The sequence below is a fragment of the Telmatherina bonti genome (assembly GCF_933228915.1).
Source record: "Telmatherina bonti genome assembly, chromosome: 11".
Lineage (NCBI taxonomy): Eukaryota > Metazoa > Chordata > Actinopteri > Atheriniformes > Telmatherinidae > Telmatherina > Telmatherina bonti.
In genome coordinates, this window is record NC_136629.1 from 34,958,648 (window position 1) to 34,981,777 (window position 23,130).

At 41.8% G+C, this 23,130-nt stretch overlaps 2 protein-coding genes across 4 annotated transcripts in view; both read left to right on the forward strand.

The window, feature by feature from the left end:
* slc17a5 (solute carrier family 17 member 5) overlaps positions 1–12,305 on the forward strand; it is a 40,090-nt gene extending 27,785 nt beyond the window's left edge. For 2 of the 3 annotated variants that reach the window (XM_079248883.1, XM_079248884.1), the window contains 10 exons: positions 2,662–2,858; positions 2,999–3,232; positions 3,366–3,453; positions 5,019–5,105; positions 5,559–5,677; positions 7,508–7,669; positions 7,767–7,899; positions 7,977–8,124; positions 8,301–8,391; positions 10,145–12,305. In XM_079248883.1, coding sequence (XP_079105009.1) covers positions 2,757–2,858; positions 2,999–3,232; positions 3,366–3,453; positions 5,019–5,105; positions 5,559–5,677; positions 7,508–7,669; positions 7,767–7,899; positions 7,977–8,124; positions 8,301–8,391; positions 10,145–10,282 — 1,302 coding nt within the window. In that variant the 5' untranslated portion in view covers positions 2,662–2,756 and the 3' untranslated portion in view covers positions 10,283–12,305. Of the gene's footprint in view, positions 1–1,464; positions 1,633–2,661; positions 2,859–2,998; positions 3,233–3,365; positions 3,454–5,018; positions 5,106–5,558; positions 5,678–7,507; positions 7,670–7,766; positions 7,900–7,976; positions 8,125–8,300; positions 8,392–10,144 lie in introns of those variants that run through there. The other variant, XM_079248882.1, reaches the window with a different exon arrangement.
* A 734-nt stretch (positions 12,306–13,039) lies between these two features.
* LOC306762540 (elongation factor 1-alpha 1-like) lies at positions 13,040–17,778 on the forward strand. Its single transcript, XM_079249063.1, has 8 exons — positions 13,040–13,141; positions 14,085–14,266; positions 14,403–14,582; positions 14,661–14,957; positions 15,252–15,402; positions 16,289–16,545; positions 16,761–16,995; positions 17,076–17,778. Exons 2-8 carry the CDS (start codon positions 14,123–14,125, stop codon positions 17,198–17,200), a joined length of 1,389 nt encoding a protein of 462 aa, XP_079105189.1. The 5' UTR covers positions 13,040–13,141; positions 14,085–14,122; the 3' UTR covers positions 17,201–17,778.
* The last annotated feature ends 5,352 nt before the right edge of the window (positions 17,779–23,130 follow it).

Sequence of the window (23,130 nt, forward strand, 5' to 3'; positions counted from 1 at the left end):
ATGAAGACATTTCCAGATCTTTGCATTAAAGCTGGGGTAGGTGATGGGGAGCTAGCAACATCATCGAATTTAATTTAGCAAATGATAAAATGAAACATGCTGGATAGCGGCCCTCGAGGACCGACCCCCGGTATGAATGGTCATTTTCATTGCAAGTATATCCGTTATCTGTCAAAGTAGCTGTGCATGTGTGTTGTTTATTGTTGCTCTCTTCTTTATTCCTGTTGAAATCAGTCTGGATACTGACACTGCCTGTGTCCTGCTCAATCTCCTGACTGATTTCACCCTCTGGGAATTTGCTGCTTGGTACCAGATGCCTGCACATCTGCATAACCCAGTGTTTCTCCCTTCTGGTCCTCGGGACCCCCTGCCCTGCATGCTTTTGACATGTTCCTCCTCCAAAGCACCTGAGTCAGGTTTTTGAACTTCCTCATCAAGCTCTTTGCAACCTGTTAATGAGCCCTTTATTTTATTCAGGTGTGTTAAGGTAGGGTTGCTTCCTGAGGACCTGAATTAAAAAAACACTGGCATAACCTGTAACGCAAATGTACTTTTTAGGTACCAAGCTGATGAAAGAATTGATACTGGTACTCTAATTACTGGTGTAAGAACAATAATAAAAAGTCATACACCTTACTATTTGTTTATTATTTATTAGAATAACCATTCATAAAAAGCTGTCCATTTAGTTGCAGTAGTGGTTTGTAGGTAATTACGTATCAGTGCTTTCTGAATCACTAATATTAGCTTTTATGAAATGAAAAAATACTTAGAAGATCATTAGTGACTTTCACCAGTGCTGTCTTTGTGCTATGATGACATCTAAATCCTGACTGAAACTCTTCAAACAAATTGTTTCTGTTCAGATGGGAACATGAGTTGAGTTGAAACTGTTTCCTCAAGAATTTTATACGAGAAAGGAAGCTTGGATATCATCTATAATTAGCTAAAACTCCTGGGTCAAGAGTTGTTTTTTTAAGTAGAGGTTTGGTTACAGCTGTCTTACAATATTGAGGTGCATATCCTATAAATAGAGATTAATTGATCAGTTCCAGTACAGATGTGTTGAAAAAGAAACATACTTCCTTGCATAATCTGGTAGGGGTGGGGTCTAAAATACAAGTTAAAGGTTTGGATTAAGCTATTATGTTGGTTAACTCTGAGAGCTTTACTGGACAGAAACAGAAAATTGGCTGCTACAGACATCTCTAAGACTGCTGCAGATAAAATATTAATAATAGTGGGAAGAATATTACTGATTTTTCTGTAATGTTTTCTATAATATTTTTCTTTCTGGAAGAAACTCATCACAGTTGATGTTTAAAGTCAGACTATTCAGATACTTGAAAAACAAACCAAAACGCTGGTTTTGTACTTTTTATTTACAGTCTATAGTTTTAGTTCCTAGCAACGTGACCACGTCACGTGACGGGGGACGTCTCGCTCGGTCAGCTAACTCCAGGCTGACTGGACGTGTTCGCTGTCTGTCGCAGTTCTTTGTGTATTTACGATGCGGTAACCGGCTACTAGCAGCTGTGGGCTGTGAAATGGAGCGATACGGGTCTGACACGGAGGGGGACGAGCAGGAGAAGCCGCTGCTTCTCCGGAGACACGAAGACAAAGTCCAGAGAGGTACAGAAACGCGTCTGAAGCTAACAGTGGCTAACTGTAACGTGGAACCGAGGGCTTTCCCCAACATATGTTACCAAAGAAAGCGCTTATTTTCACATTGTTTTCAGAAAAGAAACCTCAGTTAGGGCAACCTTTTCGTTTATTTAATGGTAGACCTGAATATTTAGCGATGGGGCGCCACATTAAATTTATTCTGCACAATAAAAACGACCATGTTTCTAGTTCGACTAACCTAAAAATATGTCCAAATTTCATTTTCTACAGTTCTGGAGTGTTTTAAGTGTTTATATCGTGTCACATCAGACTTAATGTCACCTTTTCTTCTCATAACGTTGTTCTTAACTCTTAAAATGTCACGAGTTGCACGCACACCCATCTCTCGTGTCATGAGACAGGTCTACCTGAGAAGCTGTGGCGTCATCCTTTATGCATACCTGCTCGGTTATAATGAAATGAAAAGCACTTTATTAATCCCCAAAGGGAAATTAAATATTGTAGTATATAATAATTAACTTGGGGAGGTCTTTTTGCTGATGGCTGCTGGCAGGAATGATCTTCTGTATCTTTCAGTCTTACATCAGACCTGAAGAAGCCTCTCACTGAACACACTTTGTTGTTTTTTCACTGTGTTGTGGAGAGGGTGTGAAGAATCCTCCATCATCTTCATCAGCTTGTGCAGCATTCTTCTTTGGACAATCAGCTCCAGCAGCTCCAGAGTTACTCCAAGCACAGAAGCAGCTTTCTTGATCAGTTTGTTGATTCTCTTCAAGTCTCTGGTTCTGATGCTACTACCCCAGCAGATGCTGCAAAGCTGACTGCACTCTCCACAACAGACTTATAGAAGATATGCAACAATAATAAACAATAATTCATGCACGCAAAGACTGGCGATGCTGTGATGCTGCCCAGCAAGTTTAATTTGACTTCAGAGTCACAAAATGGAAAGATTAGTACTTATCTAACTGCAGTTTAGCCTTACTTTGCAGCAGGCAGTCAGGTGTTTGAACATCCCCGTTCCTCTTCCTGCAGCTCCAGTATGCTGTTCCTCCCGCTACGGCCTGGCGCTGCTCTCCTGTTATGGCTTCTTTGTGGTTTACTCTCTGAGGGTGATCCTCAGCGTGACCATGGTGGACATGCTGAACAGCACCCATCAGTCCAGTGCCAACCAGAGTGGCTCGGTGTGTCCTTCTCATACCAACCCAGCTCGACCCAAACACAACCACACGGTGAGCCACAGGCAGGGAAAGCTGCACATTTTTGTAGACAATTTAAATGGCACAACTTGGAAACAAGTGCCAACGATCATTTTTGCTTTTAGTTTGGATTATGTGACTGATGTGATACCTTTTAACTCTTCATTCCACAGGCCAGTGTGTACAACTGGGACTCTGAAACTCAAGGCTGGATCCTGGGCTCTTTTTTCTATGGCTACATCCTAACACAGATCCCTGGGGGCTACCTAGCCGGCCGTTTCGGACCCAAGTGGCTAATGGGTTTTGGAATCCTGGGAACTGTGGTTTTTACGCTCCTCACGCCTGTGGCTGCTGATCTGGGCGCAGGCTACCTGATTGCTGTGAGAGTGCTGGAGGGGATCGGTGAGGTATGAGATCGGTGTTTCATTTCATCTTGAATACAAGTTAACTCTGTCAGTAACTGCGTGAAGGAAACATTGCAGACTGATGGAGGATGGATACACCAGTCTTCTCACCTGACTGGTATTTTTATTTTTTCAGGGCGTTTCATTTCCTGCTATGTACACCATGTGGGCTGCGTGGGCCCCTCCCCTAGAGAGAAGCCGACTGCTCACCATCTCATACATCGGTAAGTGCCACAAAGTCACGAACACTAAGCTGCACACCTGGTTTATTTTTACTAAAATGCAAAAAATCTTATAAAAAAAAAAAACAGTCTGCAAATGGTTCTCATTGGGTTTATTATTCATGAACAAGTCTTTTATTGTGGCTGGAAAAATGCTAAACACGTTGAGTTTGCAGCTTTAGGAAGGAATTGACTGCTTCTGGGTTCTTGGACACTTGATATAAGTCAATTTAATAATACATCCTGATGCAAAACTCAACTTTATTTATAAAGCCCTTTAAAACAACCAGTTGAAACATAGTGCTGTACACGATCGCCCAAAATAAAACAGAATAAAACTGTTCAAATGCAAATAAAGAACACAATAAAACAGGTCATACAAGGACCATGGAATTAAAACAAACCAATAATAAAAATAAACTATAGCACACATACCGAAAGCTGTCTTACGTTTGGTTAAAGGCCAAGGAATAAAAACAAACATTAAAAGCACTCGCTCATCAGAATGTGGTTTTCTTGTGAATACGAGCAGTTCAAAGTAAAGCGGGTTAAAGTCCGGGTGTGTGTGATAATGCCGTAATACTGGACAGAAATCACGAGTATTTGATTTCTGATAAATCTGATTGCAAAGTATGATTTGATTAGTTTATCTGCTGCAGGCTTAATATGCTGCAATTAACTGTGTCCTCAATGATGATGATGAGGCAGATCCAACTTTAAGGCTCCTTTTCATTAATTCATTTATATTTTAAATTTATGTCTTTATAATATCAGATTATTTAAATTAGATTTTTCCAAGAATTCAATCACTTTAATGTTGGGAATCTCTAGTGTTCCTCTCATCCGTTCAGCTTCGGTGTCTGATTTTCTCTTCAGAAGACCTGGACATGTCCAACGCTGCCAATATTTTATCCGTTAGCACTAAAACTGACGGCTGAATAATATAAATTTATAGTAAAATGATAAATTTACTGTTAGTAACTGTGTGAAGCTTGATTGTGATGATTTAAGCCATTCCACTAGGAGTGTGACGATATGTTTTTGTCCCAATTCAATTATATTCCGATTTTTTTTTTTTTTTTTTTTTTTGCGTGCTGATTTGATTTATATTGCGATTCTCACAATTCTCCAATATTGCTGATTTTTGTAGATTAAAAACAAAAAAAAATGTGTAAAACTTTTTTTTTTGCTCGTCATTTTTCTTCATTTCAATGAGGAAAAAACACAGTAGTCAGACCATCATTCTGCTGCTATAATGCCCAAGAAGACATGTAAAAAGATCAATAACAACAATAACAATGCCGACAAAAACCTTATAATGCATTTATTTTATTTATTTGGAGGGAAAAAAAATGATTTTTTTTGTTTTTGTTAAATTTTTATTTATTTTAAAATTGTAAAGAAAAAAGTCCCAATGTCCAATTTTTTTTATGCGATTTTCTCACCCCTATATTCCACCATCATCATCTCTTTCGCTGTCAGTGTGTACTTGCTTGTATATTTACGACGCAACGTGCATCCAGCCAGCTGTGGAGGACAGATGTTCATATTTGTCTCTTCCATCCCAGGAGCCCAGCTGGGAACGGTCATTTCTCTTCCTCTGTCTGGTGAAATCTGCTTCTACCAGGACTGGACCTACGTCTTCTACTTCTTTGGTAAAGCATGTGGAGAGTTCTCACATTTACTCTCTTGCTTCTGAAAACAAAATTACACTAACATGTTGCATTCATGGACTTCAGAAAAAAGTGGATTTGTTTCTTTTGTTTGTTTTTTTTTCTTACTGTGAAGGATTTAACTGGTTGGAAGTGTCTAATTCTGCAGGACTTGCTGTGCATTTACAACGTTTCTTTTGCGTCTGCTTGTTTCTTCCTCTTTGCTTTGTGGAAACGATGATTTGGCAGGTTCTTCCAGTTAAAACTGCTTACGCTCCTTTTTATGTACTTCTGTCTGCTTTAACGGCTCCTTTAGCAAAGCCCCATCTCTTACAAAAAAAATAAAAAGCACATGGTCTTAGTTGAAGTGTATAATCTTTGACATGGAGGAGGGTTTGTGCTGGATTAACTGGTCTCCAGTGTTAGTTTGTGGTAAAACAGTCCTTGTGTGTCCAGGTGCTGTTGGCTTGGTCTGGTTCATCTTGTGGGCTCTTCTTGTTTTTGACACTCCCAACACTCACCCACGGATATCAGAGCAGGAGAGACTCTACATCACCACGTCACTGAAAAACGAGGTAATAATAACTTAGATTTCCACAGAATAAGCCTCATTATTTAGTGTTTTCCAGAGACTGTATGTGTATTTAGTGTAAAACGCAGACAGCGGTGGAGGCGGAGTGCGCCGCGTTGAGCTTCAATCTCTCACTGTGGCAGTGCAGCTGTCTGACTCCAGTGTTGCATAATGTTGGTGCATTACTGAAGTTTATTTTCTTATATTGCTTGTTCATGTGTGTAGAACAAACAGCTAAAAGGATTCCCCAGTTTGCAGTCTTCATTTACTGGGATTAAGCTGCAGTGTGTTCATACAGTCTGCAGCAAGTTTTTTATTTATTTATCTCAAACACATATACAATACAAAACAAGGATGTACATTTGTGTAACATACCTGAAGGAGCAGAAGGAAGCCCAAGGCTTATTTAAGTACTACTCCTTATTTACAGTCTTTAATTTACAGTTATACGGCTGTATACACAGTTTACATACTGAAAGTCATCAGCCAGACGGCAAAATATAAATCAGCAAAATAAATCATGAATTTTCTTATTTTTTATATTTATCCAAAAATAATTTTTTACATTTTTTAAACTGAATAATAATAATTATAAATCATCACTTAGTTCATTCCATAAAGTTACTCCATAAATGGAAACGCATCTGCCTTTTAGAGCGGTGCGTGCGTATGGTTTCTGTAACGTAGTTTTACCTCTCAGAAGTGTGAGCAGTAACCTCTCAGCTCAGGAAGGCTTTTTTGGAATGATCAGCATATTTATAACCTCAATACTTTTTATGTGTTTTATATAAACTTCTATAACATCTGAAAACCTGTATTATCATTGATTTGACAAAAACTGGTGGAGATTTTCTGCCAGCAAGGGGCAACAACGCTGCGGTAGAGGTTTGAGGAAGTTGTGTGATGATGAAACCATCTTCTTCCTCTTCTTAGAAACACCTGTTTCTTTTTTTCCTTTTTATTCTGTGGAGTTAAATTACACATTAAACTGATATAAAATAACTTATTCAACTGGAAAAGAAAAAAAAAAAAAAACCTACTTTGTGCAACCAGCTAACCAGCATGTTTGTAAATTCCATGAATACCTCTACGTCATAGATGCTGGTTGCATGTTTTTTGTTTTTGTTTTTATTTCGAACAAAAGGACTTTTAAAAGAACAAATATTGGTTACAACAAACAACAAATGAAATAAGCTTCTTAAGTCCGAAAAAAGGGTTTTGGAAGAAGTTGGGCACTTATCTAGTCCAAAACCTCCCTTATCAATTATACGGTCAAATTTTCACAGCATGAAAAATATAGTAATACGCATTCAGTTCCGTTACAATTAAACTTAAACAGCATACAAGCGTAATACACACAATAAATCATAGAATTCAACATACATTGCTTTCAATTTGCACATGAAACCAGATTTTTTTTTTTCTCCCCCAGAAGCAGCTGAAATGTTGACTCATCTGTCGACATCACACATCCATTTTCTTTCCGTTAACTTGAGATAAGCTTCTGTGCAGAAAACAGGTTTCTTCACTGCTGATATGTGGCTTCCTTCTTGTGTAATACACATTTCTGGATGTCGTAACAGCCTGTGCTGAGTCCAAATGATTTTCCCCAGGTATTCCTGAGCCCCTGTGACTGTATTGATCATAGCAACATGATAATTTCTCATACAGTGCTGCCTTAGGGGCTTAAAAAGTAAAAACAGAAGTTTTGTCATGTCCATGAATCTTTGATCGACAGCCATCGTTTGGCTGAAGCTTTTTATACACGTGAAAAAGAAAAATCGCTGTACAAAGACTTTGACCTGCTATTTCTTTCTTCTTCTTCTTGTGCCAGCTGTCCACCTCAGCAAACAATATTCCCTGGCGAGCCATCGTGACGTCAAAGCCGCTGCTGGGCATCGTCGTGGCTCATTTTTCATACAACTGGACCTTCTACACTCTCCTCACTCTGCTGCCAACCTACATGAAGGACATCCTGGGATTCAGCATACAGCAGGTGAGACGGGGATTAGCCGATGAACCCAAACAGGAGTCACAATTTTCCCACAGAAAGCCCTTCGTTAGTAAACTGGATGAAATCGTGTCGTTAACAGAACGGGATGCTGTCAGCTCTGCCATACATGGGCTGCGCCGTGTTGGCGGTGCTGAGTGGCCAAGTTGCTGATTACCTGCGAGAAACCTGCTCCTACTCGACCGTCGCCGTCAGGAAGTCCTTCTCTCTCATTGGTAAGGACACGACAACGACTCCGCATCCAAAACGCCACATTTTCTCTTTCTGATGAGGTTTTCTTCTTGTGTTGCAGGAATGATCGGGCCAGCCGTGTTCCTGGTAGCAGCAGGCTACATAGGCTGTAACTACACCTTAGCCGTGACCTTCCTCACCATCTCCTCTTCTCTGGGTGGCGTGTCAGCCTCTGGATTCAACATCAACCACCTCGACATCGCTCCTTCGTAAGATTAACTCCTTTCAGCCACTGGCATATTAGATCTAGAACCAAAGAACTTTTAAGATAGGGAAATTTAATCCTCAATAGAATGTAAATAAACTGTTTTTAATGTGTTATGTTGAGAAAACAACCCGTAGAATTTGTCCTTCAGTCATTTAAGACTTTAATCTATATTTGTAGGTATGCTGGAATACTGCTGGGAATCACCAACACCTTTGCCACCATACCAGGAATGGTGGGACCGGTTATAGCAAGAGCAATCACCCAAAATGTAAGAAAATTCTTCATGTAACATGACAACATGCAAACATTTCATTATATTAGTTTTTTTTTTTTTTTTTTTTTTTACATGCATGCAGTGTCCTGCTGCTTGTATACATGCAAAGGTCTCTTGATGTCGTGACCTTAAATCTTGTTGCGTGAACAGACATTATCCCTGCTTCCCTAATAGGGTTAGTTAGTAAGGGATTAAAGTGTTAGAATTCAACCACTAGAGGGCGTCGGTGGTCAAGTTTACTCCTGTTGATGCCCCACTACAGGTAAAATACCTTCTAGCTCTTAGTTGCTCAACTCATGTTAGACTTTAATTGAAATCCAAAAAAATGTTGAGTGACTAAATTAATGGATGTATGTCGTGTTTATCAAATGTAGAACATTAAAGCTGGGGTAGGTAATGTTGGGGAGATGTGCAGATGGAGCAAGATGTGAAAGTGGCGCCCTGCCTTGGCTCCTCCCCGTCTACTTTTGCTCCTTGTGTGATCCAAGGCTTTTTTCTTACCTCTGCCAAGGAGGTTATGTTTTTACCGTTTATCTGTTTGTGTTGAAGATAACTCAAAAAGTTATGAATGGATTTTAATTAAACTTTCAGGAGTTGTTGGAAATGTGAAAAGGAAGAACGGATTTCATTTTGGTAGTGATCCGGATCACCGTTTGATTCCAGGAACTTTTTAAAGGCTGTGACGGAGATTTGCTTTTCTAGTTCGCAGCTTTTTCCACCAACAATTTTCTCTTTCTCGGCTGTTTAGCAGGAGGAGGCAAATAAATCCTTCCGGCATTTTCCCAGCCATGTTTGCCTTCAGAGTTTCTTCTTCACTACTTTGTATTTTCATCCTAACATGCTGTTTATATGCAAGGTGTGGCCATCAGGTATGCGCTGCTGGTGGGGGAGGAGGGGAGTTGGAAAGGATATATAAATATAAGAAATTAAACCGAACGTTTGGATTGGTCAGAGATTTTACATATTTACAGTAAACTGAGGGGGTCTAACTATATTTCTTATTGTTCATGATTTAAAAATGTATAGACTACTATCAGGACGAGGAACTGCTTCACCCAGAGTAAAAAAAAAAAAATCTCTGAGCAACATCACCTATACTAAGTCACATTAATGCCAAACTCAGAAAAACCAGATGTTGTCATGATGCAGATGTTATAAAATACTTTGGTTTCTTTCTTCATTTAATGCACGATGTGGATGGTTTGCCAGGAGACACTCCAGTTCCCTCATTAAAACCAGTTCTATCCAGCTTTAATTATAAAGTGTTAAACAGAAAAATAAATCCTGACACTTCAGCGTCTGATTGGTCAGAATTGTGAAGAAAAAACCTACACAAAAATACTTGATACTAGCCGTTGTAAAACAGTAGCTGGGTAGAACAGAGAGCGCAGGGAATGACCTACAACATAGAACCCGGGTCTAGACGCTGAGGAGCTACACGTCGCCGCAGTGATACATAATTTTATGTGCTTACAAATAAGACATCTAGAGTTTTATTCATCCAAATGTAACCTTTTCATAAAAGATTTTATGTTTCCTTCTGTTTTCCACAAGACCAGGTCCAGCTCCATGAAAACTTCAGATGAGTGTGATAGCAGACAGGAAGTGTAACGTCAGTCACTCATTGATCAGACTAGATTCTGTAACATGTAAACAAAGGGAATGATGCAGTTCATGTGAAGAGCAGATGGGAATAATGCTGTGCATGCACACAAAGCTGCTAACCATCATTCTCGCTGTCATCTAGAACACCACAGAGGAATGGCTGACAGTCTTCTACATCGCTGCTGGCATCAACCTGTTTGGAGCCATATTCTACTCTGTGTTTGGGAAAGGCACCGTGCAGCACTGGGCTGTCCACACATCCTACTCTCACGGCGGCTGAGAGACAAGTAAATTCCTCCAGTTAAGAGACTGGATTCAGTGGGATTTCTCAGCGAGGCGCGTTCCAGCAGAGTTTTCTCCCAGCACAGTTTACAGCGTAAACGGCCATGAATCTGTCAGGGCTCTTCTTTATTATGTCTGTAGTTTAGTTAAATGATGAGCTCACAGTCACACAGATTAATCACAAAGAAAATATTTCCTCCCGGAGAGTTAGCTAAATGAAGTTAAACACTGGGTATATTTAGCATAATGGTTCCAATCAATGAAGATCTGTTAGAAACTCAATGTGTCATCTAAACTGCCTCAAACTGTGCCTCCATGGTCTTTCATCTACGGTGCAAATTATTCCAGTTTCTGTTCAATGATTTTTAAATCTAGAACTATGAAGTATTATCTAAAGAAATTATTTCTTGCACTTGGGTGTAAAGTTTAATGGTGTTGTTTTGGGAGGCGTATCAAAGTGCTAGAAAGTAGCACTTCCTGTGAAACTGGTGGGGAATCTTGCTCCTCGAGGGCCGGAATTCTGCAGGTTTTCCATGTATCCCTGGCCCAACACACCTGATTCAAGTCCAATTGATCCAACAGCTTATCAAGTGAGTCATTCATTTGAATCTGATGTGTTGGAACAAAGGCTGGGTCTCATTTCAGGGTCTGCACACCTCCAAGTGCGCAAACTGTGTCAGCAACGAAGTGTTCTACGTCGTCTGCACACACCGAAGTGCGCTTACTGTCAGGAAAATGAGGTGGCCTGTCTAGTGTACAAGAATTACCCATAGTGCTCCAGTCCTCTGTTGCCTAGCAACCACATATGCCAAGTTTATCTAATTACTGATCCCATTCCTCCACAAAAAAAAAATAATTTGAAATGACAGAAAATAGTGCCAGTAATTTAAATTTATTTTCATTTTCCTTTGTGTCTAAATGACAAATGTGGAGGCAGTTTAGACGAGCTCTCCTCTGGCTGACAGCTCATCCTGTCAATCTGACGTTAACTTCAGTGGAAAACAATCCTTGTTTGACACATATACAGTCGTCCTCATATGTATTCATACCCTCCCATTAAAGAAGGAGAAAAACAGCTGCCTGAGAAATAAGCTGATATTGACAAACCACGACAGTTTTCTCTTCCTCCAAATCAGACTTCTGCACTTGTTGACAAGAGCGCAATGAATTCTGGGATAGGAGAGAGCGCATAGGATACATCACTTGTATCCTTCGTTTTTAACTAATCTGGAGCCAAACGAAGTGCGAATTTGAAGGGTGGACTCGAAAGAGCCTTTGAATTAGGACAGCTTGGCATGCCCCGACGACATATGCAGCCAACGAATCTGCATTTCCAAGTGTGCAGACCCTGATCTGTGACACAGCCAAAGATGTAGAAAACTTCCAGGACGAGGTCCAAGGTTCCCCACTCCTGCTATAAAATAACATCTTTACAGCAGGGGTGTTCAGCTCCGGTCCTCGAGGGCCACAATCCTGCAGGTTTTCTATGTATTCCTGCTCCAACACACCTGACTCAATGAATCAGTCAAAGAGTAGAATACCTGATGGATCCATTTAATGGAAGCCAGGTGCATTGGAGCGGGAATACTTGCAGGACAGCAGACCTCAAGGATCCCCCGCCCCCACTTTACAACATATAAAGATTCGCCTTCCAGTTATTTTAATGTTCTGTGTAATGAATTAAAAGGGATTTTATCTGTATGTTTACGTTCGTTAGCTTTTTTTTAACATTTATCATTCACCAGTTAGAGTTAAGGAAAAGCATTTTAACCTTGCCTGAAGTTTAACAGGTAGCATCATCCCAGCTGCAGGTATAATGTGCTTGTGCCTTATGAGAGGAATTTTAAAGGAAATCAGACAATCCAGCTCCATAGAATCATGTTATTTCTTTGTTTCACACCGACGTCTACCCACAAAGGGACTTATGTATGGTAATGTACTACAGTGTATATTATTGTAAATGTGCATCCTGGAAACATTACTGAAAATATCTTTAATCTATGTAAATGTATCAAATATAGTTCTGAGCAACTCACCCTGTGTCGGCTTATTCATTTATATATAGAGCAGCGATCACGGCTGTTAAAATGTGGGGCGAATGACTGGATTCTGGTGTAAACGTTCAATGCAAGATTAAATTAAAGCCATGCTGCTGCCTTAACGAAGGTTAATTCAGCATCCATCTTTTATCCTGCCTCATCTTTGGCTGTTCTGAATGTACACCCACGGTGGATTCAGCAAAGAAACACAGGTTGGCATGATGAGGAAGGGAGGGAAAGAAATAGCTCAAAGTGTTGATGCCCAGTGACTGGAGGTTTGGCATCAAAACAAGTTTAAGGAGAAAACTATAAACAATGAGGAATAAAATAAAAGCCAGGATCAGCAGGTGGCTTATGAAGCAGGTTAACAGCCTTTGGAAGTTGTGCCAATTGGCAGCCAGACGCGACAGAAAGGCTTTAGGAGCAACGGGGTTCATGTGCTCCAACGCGTCTGGAGAGGAATGCGCACCTCCTCCTGCGCGTGCTCCGTTCAAACCTGCTCCTAACTGCATCTCCTCTCATCCTCCAACTGTTAAGTGATGAGAAACAACATTTCTGTCTTAGAAAATCGACGAAGCTGCTTCAGCTTCGGTTTCTGCAGCAGGTGAAGAACCTAGCGACGGATCGCTCCGCCAGTAACCATGGATAAACTCGTTTACGGCAACTTCTGCGTCTCGTTGTGGTGCTGTGCAGCAGCAGCGGGCGCGCGCAATTACGCAACCCTCCCCTCCCCTCCCGTCCCGGGATCTGTAACCGGATCAGCGTCTCTCCTCAGCCGCTCCGGTCCTGCAGCCAGGCGGACACCGGCCAGCTCTCAGGTACGACACACCGTATGAAGGCATGTCTGCTTCTTCCATTCCTGCCGATGCCGCTGTTCTGGTTTTTAACTGGGTTTACTGGTCTGGCGGTGTTTGGGGGGGACGTGGTGATGCGGAACGGCTGGTGCTTAATGCGCATCCAGGCGTCAGTAAGCGGGCAGATGACAGAACATGGCGGAGGCTTTCCCCTTAAATCCCTCCGACATTAGTTTTTTTTTTTTTTTTTTTTTTTTTACCGCAGTAGCTGCGCTGTTTTTTTTGCAGGATTCCCGCAGTTTATTAGAAGGAGGCGCACTGCGGCAGCTGCTGGGACGCAGTTTGGATTTCTAAATGTGTCTCAGTCCTCACAGTGACTCCACCTGAACATGTCTGTCTCATACATGTTAGTCCCACCTGCTCCATCTCACACAAACATCCACATCACATGCAAGGAATCACGTTTTTAAGCCAAACTTTAGAACCAAACTGTGCATGTGTGAATGTAATGTCCGGGGTCATCACACAACACCTCCTGCAGAGTTACCAACAGTGTCTGCTCCTCTCCTCCACTAACCTGTAAGCAGAGCACTGCAGCATCTGAGAAATGGCTGCTACACTGGCAGGAGGGTTGGACCTGACAAAATGGTGGATTCTGGCTCGGAGCGAAGCAGCAGCGGTGTTGCCTGGGTGTGTTGATGCACAGGGGAGCGGAGCTGGATGGAGGATTAGTAGGAGGAGCAGAGTATGTTGTGTCTGTGCTTGGTGCAGGATCAGCAGCCGCTGATGCCATCTCTCATCGTCTGAGATGAGGCTGCCTACATGCATCATCAGCTTCACATGCAGCGGAAACCTTCCAGTTTTTATCATTTTATCATTCACAATGATCAACAACCCCGCAGGGTCTGAAAGGATGGTTGTCGCTGCTCACACTAAACATTTTCCTGTCTCTGCAACCCGACCGCAGCTTCACGGTCTCGTGACTTCAGCCCATCTCTGGTCGTCATGGGGAAGGAGAAACTTCACATCAACATTGTGGTGATCGGCCACGTGGACTCCGGCAAGTCCACCACCACAGGACACCTCATCTACAAGTGCGGCGGCATTGACAAGAGGACCATCGAGAAGTTTGAGAAGGAAGCTGCTGAGGTGAGGACATAAGGAGGATCAGCTGGTCCAATCTGAAGATAAAGGCTGTTTTTGTCTTCCAGAAATGGACAAGTAGCATCTTACATGCAATTCACTTGTCAGAAATGTAAATGTAATAAAATATCTTACTTCCCAGATGGGAAAGGGGTCATTTAAGTACGCCTGGGTGCTGGACAAGCTGAAGGCAGAGCGGGAACGCGGCATAACCATCGACATCTCACTGTGGAAGTTTGAGACCAGCAAGTACTACGTAACAATCATCGATGCCCCGGGGCACAGGGACTTCATCAAGAACATGATCACTGGGACTTCCCAGGTCAGTTCTGCATCATAAAGTCACATCGATCCGCTTGTTCAGGATGAATCGGTTTCTGCACAACTTTTACCTCCTTAGGCCGACTGTGCCGTGCTCATCGTGGCAGCAGGCGTGGGGGAGTTCGAGGCAGGCATTTCCAAGAATGGTCAAACCCGTGAGCACGCCCTGCTGGCGTACACTCTCGGTGTGAAGCAGCTGATTGTCGGCATCAACAAGATGGACTCCACCGAGCCAAACTACAGCCAGAAGCGCTACGAAGAAATCGTGAAGGAAGTGAGCACCTACATCAAGAAGATTGGCTACAATCCAGACACGGTTGCTTTTGTGCCCATTTCCGGTTGGAATGGGGACAACATGCTCGAGCCGAGCCCCAACGTAAGTAGTCCCGGTGGTTTGAGAGCCTGTACGGACTAACAACCATCTACTTTCTCATTTGTTCGCCTGGTGCCAGGATGGAGCAGGTATAGCTGAGGCTAGCCAGCTGTTTAGTCAGCTGCTGCAGCTCCAAACCTTCCTCCTTTCACACACACAGTTCTTCTGCCTGCTAGAAAAACGCACAACAGCAACGTCATAACACAAAGCAGAGCTATAAAGACACACACACACTGCAAGTCAAATGACTGAGCTCAGGTTTTAACTCAGCCTGTGACACGCTCCTCTCCTCTCTAGATGACGTGGTTTAAAGGGTGGAAGATCAGCAGGAAGGAAGGCAATGCGTCGGGCACCACACTACTGGAAGCTCTGGATGCCATCCAGCCCCCCACCCGTCCAACAGACAAACCTCTTCGTCTGCCCCTGCAAGATGTCTACAAGATAGGAGGTAGGGGTGGCAAATCAAATTTAAAAAAATCTAATAATGGCATTTTTTGCTTCATAATTTTTAATTCAATATTTTTTTGTTAAATAAATAAATACATTATGAAATTAGTAGGGGTGGGAAAATCGAATCCAACAATCAAATATCAGGATTTTTTCTCACAATTTTATAATAAATAGATTTTTCTTATAATAAATAAACAATTATTTATGAAATTAGTCATTTTTATTGTTTTTATTTTTACTTGTCTTCTTGGACATTCTAGCAGCAGAATGATGGTCGGGCTACTGGGTTGTTTTTTTCTTATTGATATCATGAAAAATGACGAGCAAAAAAACATTTTGTATTTTTTGTTTTTGGTAAGTTTTTAATCAACAAAACTCAGCAATATCGAAGAGTTGTGATAATCGCAATTTTAATCAAATCGGCACCCAAAACAATCAGAGTCGAATCGGGACAAAAGCATATCACCACAGCCCTAAAAATGACTAATTTTTTAATTGTTTTTATTGATCTTTTTACTTGTATTCTTGGGCATTATTAGCTACAGAATGATGATCTGGCTACTGGGTTGTGTTTAATTGAAATTAACTTGCAAAAGAAGTCCCCGTCCTGCCTCTTTTTTTTTTTTTTTTTAAGTCTAAAAAATCAGCAATATTGAAGAATCCTGAGAATCACAATTTAAATCGAATCGGCACCTTAAAAAAAATCGTAATCAGGACAAAAGCACATCATCACAGCCCATGTGGAGCTGACGACGTGTCGTTATGGGAATTTGAGATGCTGTTATTGTGAAAATCTCTGGCATACACATATTATCTACTGGAAATATTTGTCTGATTTACCAGCTGTTTTCTTACGTCTCCCGTCCCCACATCGTCCTCCTCAGGTATTGGAACCGTCCCTGTGGGCCGCGTGGAAACGGGCATACTAAAGCCGGGCATGGTGGTGACCTTTGCTCCTGTTAACGTTACCACGGAGGTGAAATCCGTAGAGATGCACCACGAGGCGCTGATCGAGGCCCTCCCTGGAGACAACGTGGGCTTCAACGTCAAGAACGTGTCCGTCAAGGACATCCGACGTGGTAACGTGGCCGGAGACAGCAAGAATGACCCCCCGCAGGAAGCTGCCAACTTCACCGCACAGGTAGACGCTGCGAAAGCCCCGTTTATAGACATGAAACAGACAAGCTGGCTTATCAGAACTATTTATAGACTCAAATGGTTTTGTAAAGTAGAAAGAAGTCTAAAATAAGCCGAGACACGTTTGCTATTCAAAGATAATCTGAGAAACATAAAAAATAACGCAGTGATTGTGAAGAAACAGACGTTTAAATGAGCGAGCTTCCTGTGTTCCGCTAGGTGATCATCCTGAACCACCCCGGCCAGATCAGCGCTGGTTACGCTCCTGTGCTGGACTGCCACACCGCTCACATCGCCTGCAAGTTCGCAGAGCTCAAAGAAAAGATCGATCGCCGCTCTGGCAAAAAGCTGGAGGACAACCCAAAGTCTCTCAAGTCCGGGGACGCCGCCATCGTGGATATGATTCCCGGGAAGCCCATGTGCGTGGAGAGCTTCTCCGAGTACCCGCCGCTCGGTAAGTTCAGGTGTCCTCTTTCATCACCTCGTCCTCAATAGTGACTGATGTCACCGCCGAGCTGTGCTGTGTCTCGACAGGTCGCTTCGCTGTCCGCGACATGCGTCAGACCGTGGCCGTCGGCGTCATAAAAGGCGTGGAGAAGAAGGTCTCCACCACTGGGAAAATCACCAAATCTGCTCAGAAGGCCCAGAGGAACAAATGAATGTTGTGCTGCTCTGCCGACCACAAGGTCTCCCACGGCAGGACGTCGCTCACCCACCTCCATCCTACGATCGACCGCTTCAACCTAACAACTAAAGGCTGTTTAATCATCACAATGCATCGCAAAAGCATTCGCAGGAAAGAAAAACACGTAGATCTTTAGTCTGAAAGGCAGCACTCCTGGTTCCATTTCAAGGATTAGATTACCGTCACGCACGACCTGAGACTAAAAAAAAAGATGATAATACCTTTCTGTGATGTTGAGACATTGAACAAATCATCTGTGTAGCTGTCTGGAGTGCTGGTCCTGGTCTTTATATGTCGTCCTGCTTTTAGTATTTGTTGGCAACTTAATGGTGCTCTATAGGAGCCGATGACAAGATGTTAAAACTACCTTCTTCTGAGTAGTGGATTAGTGGAATATTTGTTGTATTTAAAGCTTTAAATACCATTTTAAAAAAAGGGTACACATTTGTCCTTCCAGAGGGGCTCAGAATAAGACTACCTGTTAATTCTTAAAGCACTTTGATTGGCATTTTGCTGACTTTGCACTTGCACAGGAGAGGGTTAAATTGGCATAAGCTACTGTACCTTATTGTAAGATGGCATGAGCCTCTTTGCAACATTAAACATATTTCAACCAAAGGGATTTTTCTTTCTTTCTATTCCTTTAAAGTTGAATAATCAGTCTTTACAATACACACTTTTCTCCACAAGGTGTAGCTATTTGTAAAAGAATAAAACAGCAGGTTCATGTTTAAACACTTTATACTGAACCAAACTAAACCAGTTCGTCAGCTCAGATATGTATGCATACATGTATATGTATCTTACAGTATGAATAGAAACTAATTTCTCAATACAGTTACAAGAGGAGAAGTTTCCAGGCGTCACGTGTCAGGAGGCGCCGACAGGAAGTACGATCTGAGTTCAAATATGACCGGGCAATTTCAGTCCTCTCATTTCATCACGATGAGCGGCAGAGGAAGGCCACGCAAGGCGAAGTGTCCGGATTCAGAGGTCGCCAGTAGATCTGTGCCTCCGATGAGACGTCCTGCTTTCACAGAGGAGAAGCAGAAAGAAACCACGGAGACTAAAAATGTACGGGATCAAAAAAAGCCAAACCACACCGACGAGAAGCCATCTGCACACACCAGAAAAGGAAAGACCACAAACCATGAGACCGCGGAGCCCATCGAGCAGAATGGCGTGCCTAAAGACAGAACCAAGGCGAAAACCTGGAGTAGAAAAACCAAAACAACAGAAAAATCTACCGAGGAGGCTGAGAACACGCCGCCCAACACGCCTAAGGAGGCAGAAAAGAATTCTAAAACCACTAAATGTGCTGGCAGGTCTAAATCTGCAGAGAGTCCTGAATCCACGACTGCCAGGAATGCAACTAGACGTAAAGAAATCAAGCAAGAGCCTCTCCTGAGATATCCAGACTCTCCAGAGGAAACCATGGAGAGAAAAACCGTGAAGGACACATATGAGAAACCTGCCCAGACAACCAGAACTGAGAAGAGCCCTAATCACAACCAGGAGGAGCCCGTCGAGCGGAATGGCGTGCCGAGAGGAAGCACAAAGACTAAAGCAAGAGAAAAATCTGCAGGGCAGGGTGAGAACACGCCTCAGGATACCGCAATGAATCACAAAGCCATGAAATACGCTGACAAATGTTTGGAAGAACCTGCAGAAAAAACGAAAGCTCAGCTGGAACGACTGGAGGGCAACATGGAAACACGTGGCGGCAGAGCCAAAGCAGCGCGTCCTCTTTCAGAAGACAAAGTCCTGAAAGAGACTCTGGACCATCTGAGAATCAGGATGGATAAACGATCAAATACGTCTGAAGTTGTTAATAAGATCATAAAACACATAATCAAGCATTTAGAGAAAACTGCAAGCTTTAAAGACGTGCAGGAACCACTTGGCACCGGAAGTTATTATGAGAACGTGAAGGTAAGTCGTTCTAATCCTGCAGGAAAGTTTAACGGTGGAACGAGGTCAATGTCTTTAGTTTTATCTATTTAAGAAGAGAAAATACATTTTAATGGTCATTTAATAAAAGACAAAATGGCAAATATGGCAGAATTAGCCAGCAGCTAATTTCCAGATGAATTAATTAAAACAAGATACAACAATCATGACAAAGATTATGAAGAGAGATATAAAATGATGTGTGTGGGACTGAATGGAGGAAACATGCAGTTGTACGAACCGGATCGTGTTCCTGAACCGAGACTTTTGTGTGTGAACAGATTTCTGATCCCGATGAGTTTGATGTCATGCTGCGCATCCCGGTGGATAGAGTTCAAATCGAAGCGTTTGGAGACAACGGAGCCTTTTACAGTGTGGGGTTGAAACGTGGTAAAAACACTCTGAACAAGTTCCAGAAGGACGCTGTTTTATCTGCCAGTGAAATGCTGACAGAGTTCAGGGATGAGGTGAAGAAATGTGTCAAGGAATTTAAAGGTTAGTAAGAACTAATACTGCAGTTACACGCACCGGGGACGACATTTTTATTTTAATACGACTTGTTAGAGACGTAGAAATACATTTAAGTCTGATTTTGATGAAGGATTTTGTTTGTTGTTGCAGAGTGGTCGGTGGAGAGGAAGAAAAAAGGCTGCCCTGCTGTGACTCTAACCACAGAAGTAGGATCAATCCCCATTTCCCTGGACGTTGTCCTCTGTCTGGAGGTCAAATCAAGCTGGCCACCTTTCACTAAAGATGGTCTTAAGATAGAGAAGTGGCTTGGAACCAAAGTAAAACAGGAGTACAAACGGAAGCCATACTATCTTGTTCCAAAATACGAGGGAAGTGGCAACAAGGAAAAAGAGGGCGTCCTTGCAAAAGGTACAGAACTTCACTGAGCTGCTGAACTAAATGAAACCATGAACTTCAGGTGTAGTTTGGCAGCGACAGACGCCTGCAGCGCACTGCGACACACCAGCTCCTTCAACACAAGCACATTACTAATTACAGTAAATGATTTTGTCCCTAAACTTCCCGAAGCAACAGAAGCTTTACAGACTGTCTCATCTTCTCTGACACACAGATGTTTGGCGGGTTTCCTTTTCTCACGTAGAGAAGGCCATTCTGAAGAATCACGGCTCGAACAAGACGTGCTGTGAAAGAGGAAGCCCGAGCTGCTGCAGGTTGGCTTTCAGAAATACACCGAACAAGTCCAACGCATGTGTGATGTCGAGCAGATGCTTAACTGCATCCACTGTAGTTTTCAGCCATATTAGTGCATTGTTTACTTCTAAAAGAAGTAACAATATTCTAATTGTTGCATTAAGTTCTGAAATTTTAAACATTTTAACTAAAGATGAAGAACCATAGTCTTGTTACTCATCATATCTCATACATGACAACCTGCTTATAAAGGGATTAAAACAAAAGTAACTCCAGGAGGTTAGTCTCATGTGGCCAAGGTTTACAAATAGTGGAATTGCCCTTTTCAATCACACCACAACAGGCTCCATTATCATTTACAGTAGCAAGTACTGTAAACTTGGGGTCAACTAGTTACAGTGCTTCATAAAACTAAGCTGTTATGCTTGATTATAATCCCTTTCTCAGTGTATTCTATTCTACAGTCATTTAGCAGACGCTTTTATCCAAAGCGACTGTACAAGTCGTGTACAAATACTCACTTCTAGACGTGAGCTTAATAGAAAATGTTATCAGATTTTACCATGAAGAAAAATCTCATAACATTTTTAATTTGATCTCTTTTATGTTTATTGTCGGTTAAAGAGACAGAAGACTATTTTAGAAGCTTCATCAGACAACATGAGACTGAGGGTGTGTCAGTATGTGTGTATGTGAATGATGTGTATTTGTTTTAATATATGTAAAGCACTTTGAGCTGCCTATTGTATGAAAGCTGCTAAATAAACTGATGGTGCAGTTTGTGAACACACATTTTGTAGCATCAAAGTGCTCCACTGTCCTGTAATTTACCATAATTACTTATTATTTACCTGAAACTCCTCCATAATGTGCCGTTTCGCTCTCTTCACACAGGAAGGACTGTCTGAAACTTCTGAAGCACCTTCTGCATCTATTGAAGGAAAAAAATGCGTCAAAGTTTGACAAGTTCTGCTCCTATCAAGCCAAAACCACACTGCTGCACGCCTGCTGCTCCAGACCCGCAGACAGCCACTGGGAGGCCTCGGATCTGAGCCGCTGCTTCCAGTTACTCCTGCAGAACTTTGAAGACTGCCTGAAAGAAGGAGAACTCTCCAACTTTTTCATACCCAGTCAGAACCTGTTTTCTGGGCTTAGTAAGGACATCTGCAACGAGCTGGCCAACTGCATCAGGATGCAACGTGAAAGCAGATTTCCTATTTTTAAGGAGAAAATAAGTCACTCGGTTTGAGACTGTCCTAACTAAAAATGTTTAAATTTAAGCTTGTTTTTTATGACGACGCCATCTTTGTAGACATTTAACTGATATTATAAATGTTCTACATTTACAAGATGTTAAACATAATGACCAAGTCCATTTTCCTCAATAAATGGAAGAAATAATAAATGTTTTGGTTCTTAAACTGTTTTCACCATCATTGTAATAAAAGCTGAATACTCTGGTCTTTGTGTAAATTATACTTGGATATAATACTTACTTTATTATCAATTCTCTTACTTTGTTGGACAAATGAGCTTTACTGCATAATGATAAAGCATCTTACCCCACAGAGAACAGAATCCAACCTGCAGAAAAAACAAAAACATGAGAGATGGCATTCAGGACAAACGTGCTGCAAAAACGTTCAGCTTTAAGGATTTACAAGCATTAAGATCAATTACAAAAAGTAGAAAAGAGCTGAAAAAACATCTGTAGAGTGAAATTATGTGTATTCTTCCCCCCACACAGCAGAGGCAGATGGCTGCCTGTCCTGAGCCGGGTTCTGCCGGAGGTTTCCTTCCTGTTAAAAGGGAGTTTTTTTCTTCCCACTGTCGCCAGTGTGCTTGCTCAGGATGGGAGATTGAGTTGGACTCAACTCAATCTGTTGGTTTCCTTACATAGGCTATTATGAATTGGCTTTCATTATGTTTTCCCCTCTGTGTGTAAAGCGTCTTGAGATGGCATTGCCGTGATTTGATGCTATATAAATAAAGTTGAATTGAATTGTATATAGCTCAACTAACCCTGGATAAAATACACATCCAAATGAAAGCAAACAGTAAACATCACAATGATACGGATTACAACTGCTGAAATACTACTGGTACTGATAACAGCTAAATGTCTTCTGTGACCATTCGTTTTCTTAAAACGTTAAGTCTAGTTCAGGTTCGCAGGAAGCCTTTCCAAGCAATTATCAGGTGAGAAGCAGGACACACACTGGACAGGTCGTCAACACAGAGATACTATCATTCACGCTCCTGCTCACTTCTAGGGACATTTTAGAGTTAACCGGTTAACCAACATGCATGATTTGAACATGATTAATATCAATAATAAGAATATGTAGACTCCACATCTGGTGAAAGCACAGAGCATAAGAAGGTTCGACGCAACCAGACTGACTGCTGAAACGGCCGAGTGGGATAAAAAGCTACAGCAACGCAACGCTGAGCAAGAATGACAAGTAAACTTTACATGCATAAAACACTGTTTTGGGTGTTTTATGCATTTCATATATTATAAAATATATGAAATGTGCCTTGGTAAACATTTCCCATCATTCCCTGTTCTCAGTCACACAACTTCCCTTCTCCTTTTAAAAAGTGCTGAAAGACTAGTTTCAACCTTCAGACTGAAGTCGAGCATAAACGATCGACTCGAAGAGGAAAAAGTCAACTTTCCTCTTTTTCAGTGATTGGGAAACTAAATTTACAGGAAGTTTTGTTTCCTTCTTCAGACGTTACTAAAACTTGCAGAATCAGATGTTTGAGTCCTTCCAGAAAAGAGAAAAG

Bases quoted from the DNA above. Each gene is read 5' to 3' on its own strand.
- LOC306762540 (XM_079249063.1), top strand. From the start codon at position 14,123: ATGGGGAAGGAGAAACTTCACATCAACATTGTGGTGATCGGCCACGTG. The intron at 15,403-16,288 runs GTAGGGGTGGCA...CGTCCTCCTCAG, and splicing joins AGATGTCTACAAGATAGGAG to GTATTGGAACCGTCCCTGTG. The intron at 16,996-17,075 runs GTAAGTTCAGGT...GTGTCTCGACAG, and splicing joins CTCCGAGTACCCGCCGCTCG to GTCGCTTCGCTGTCCGCGAC.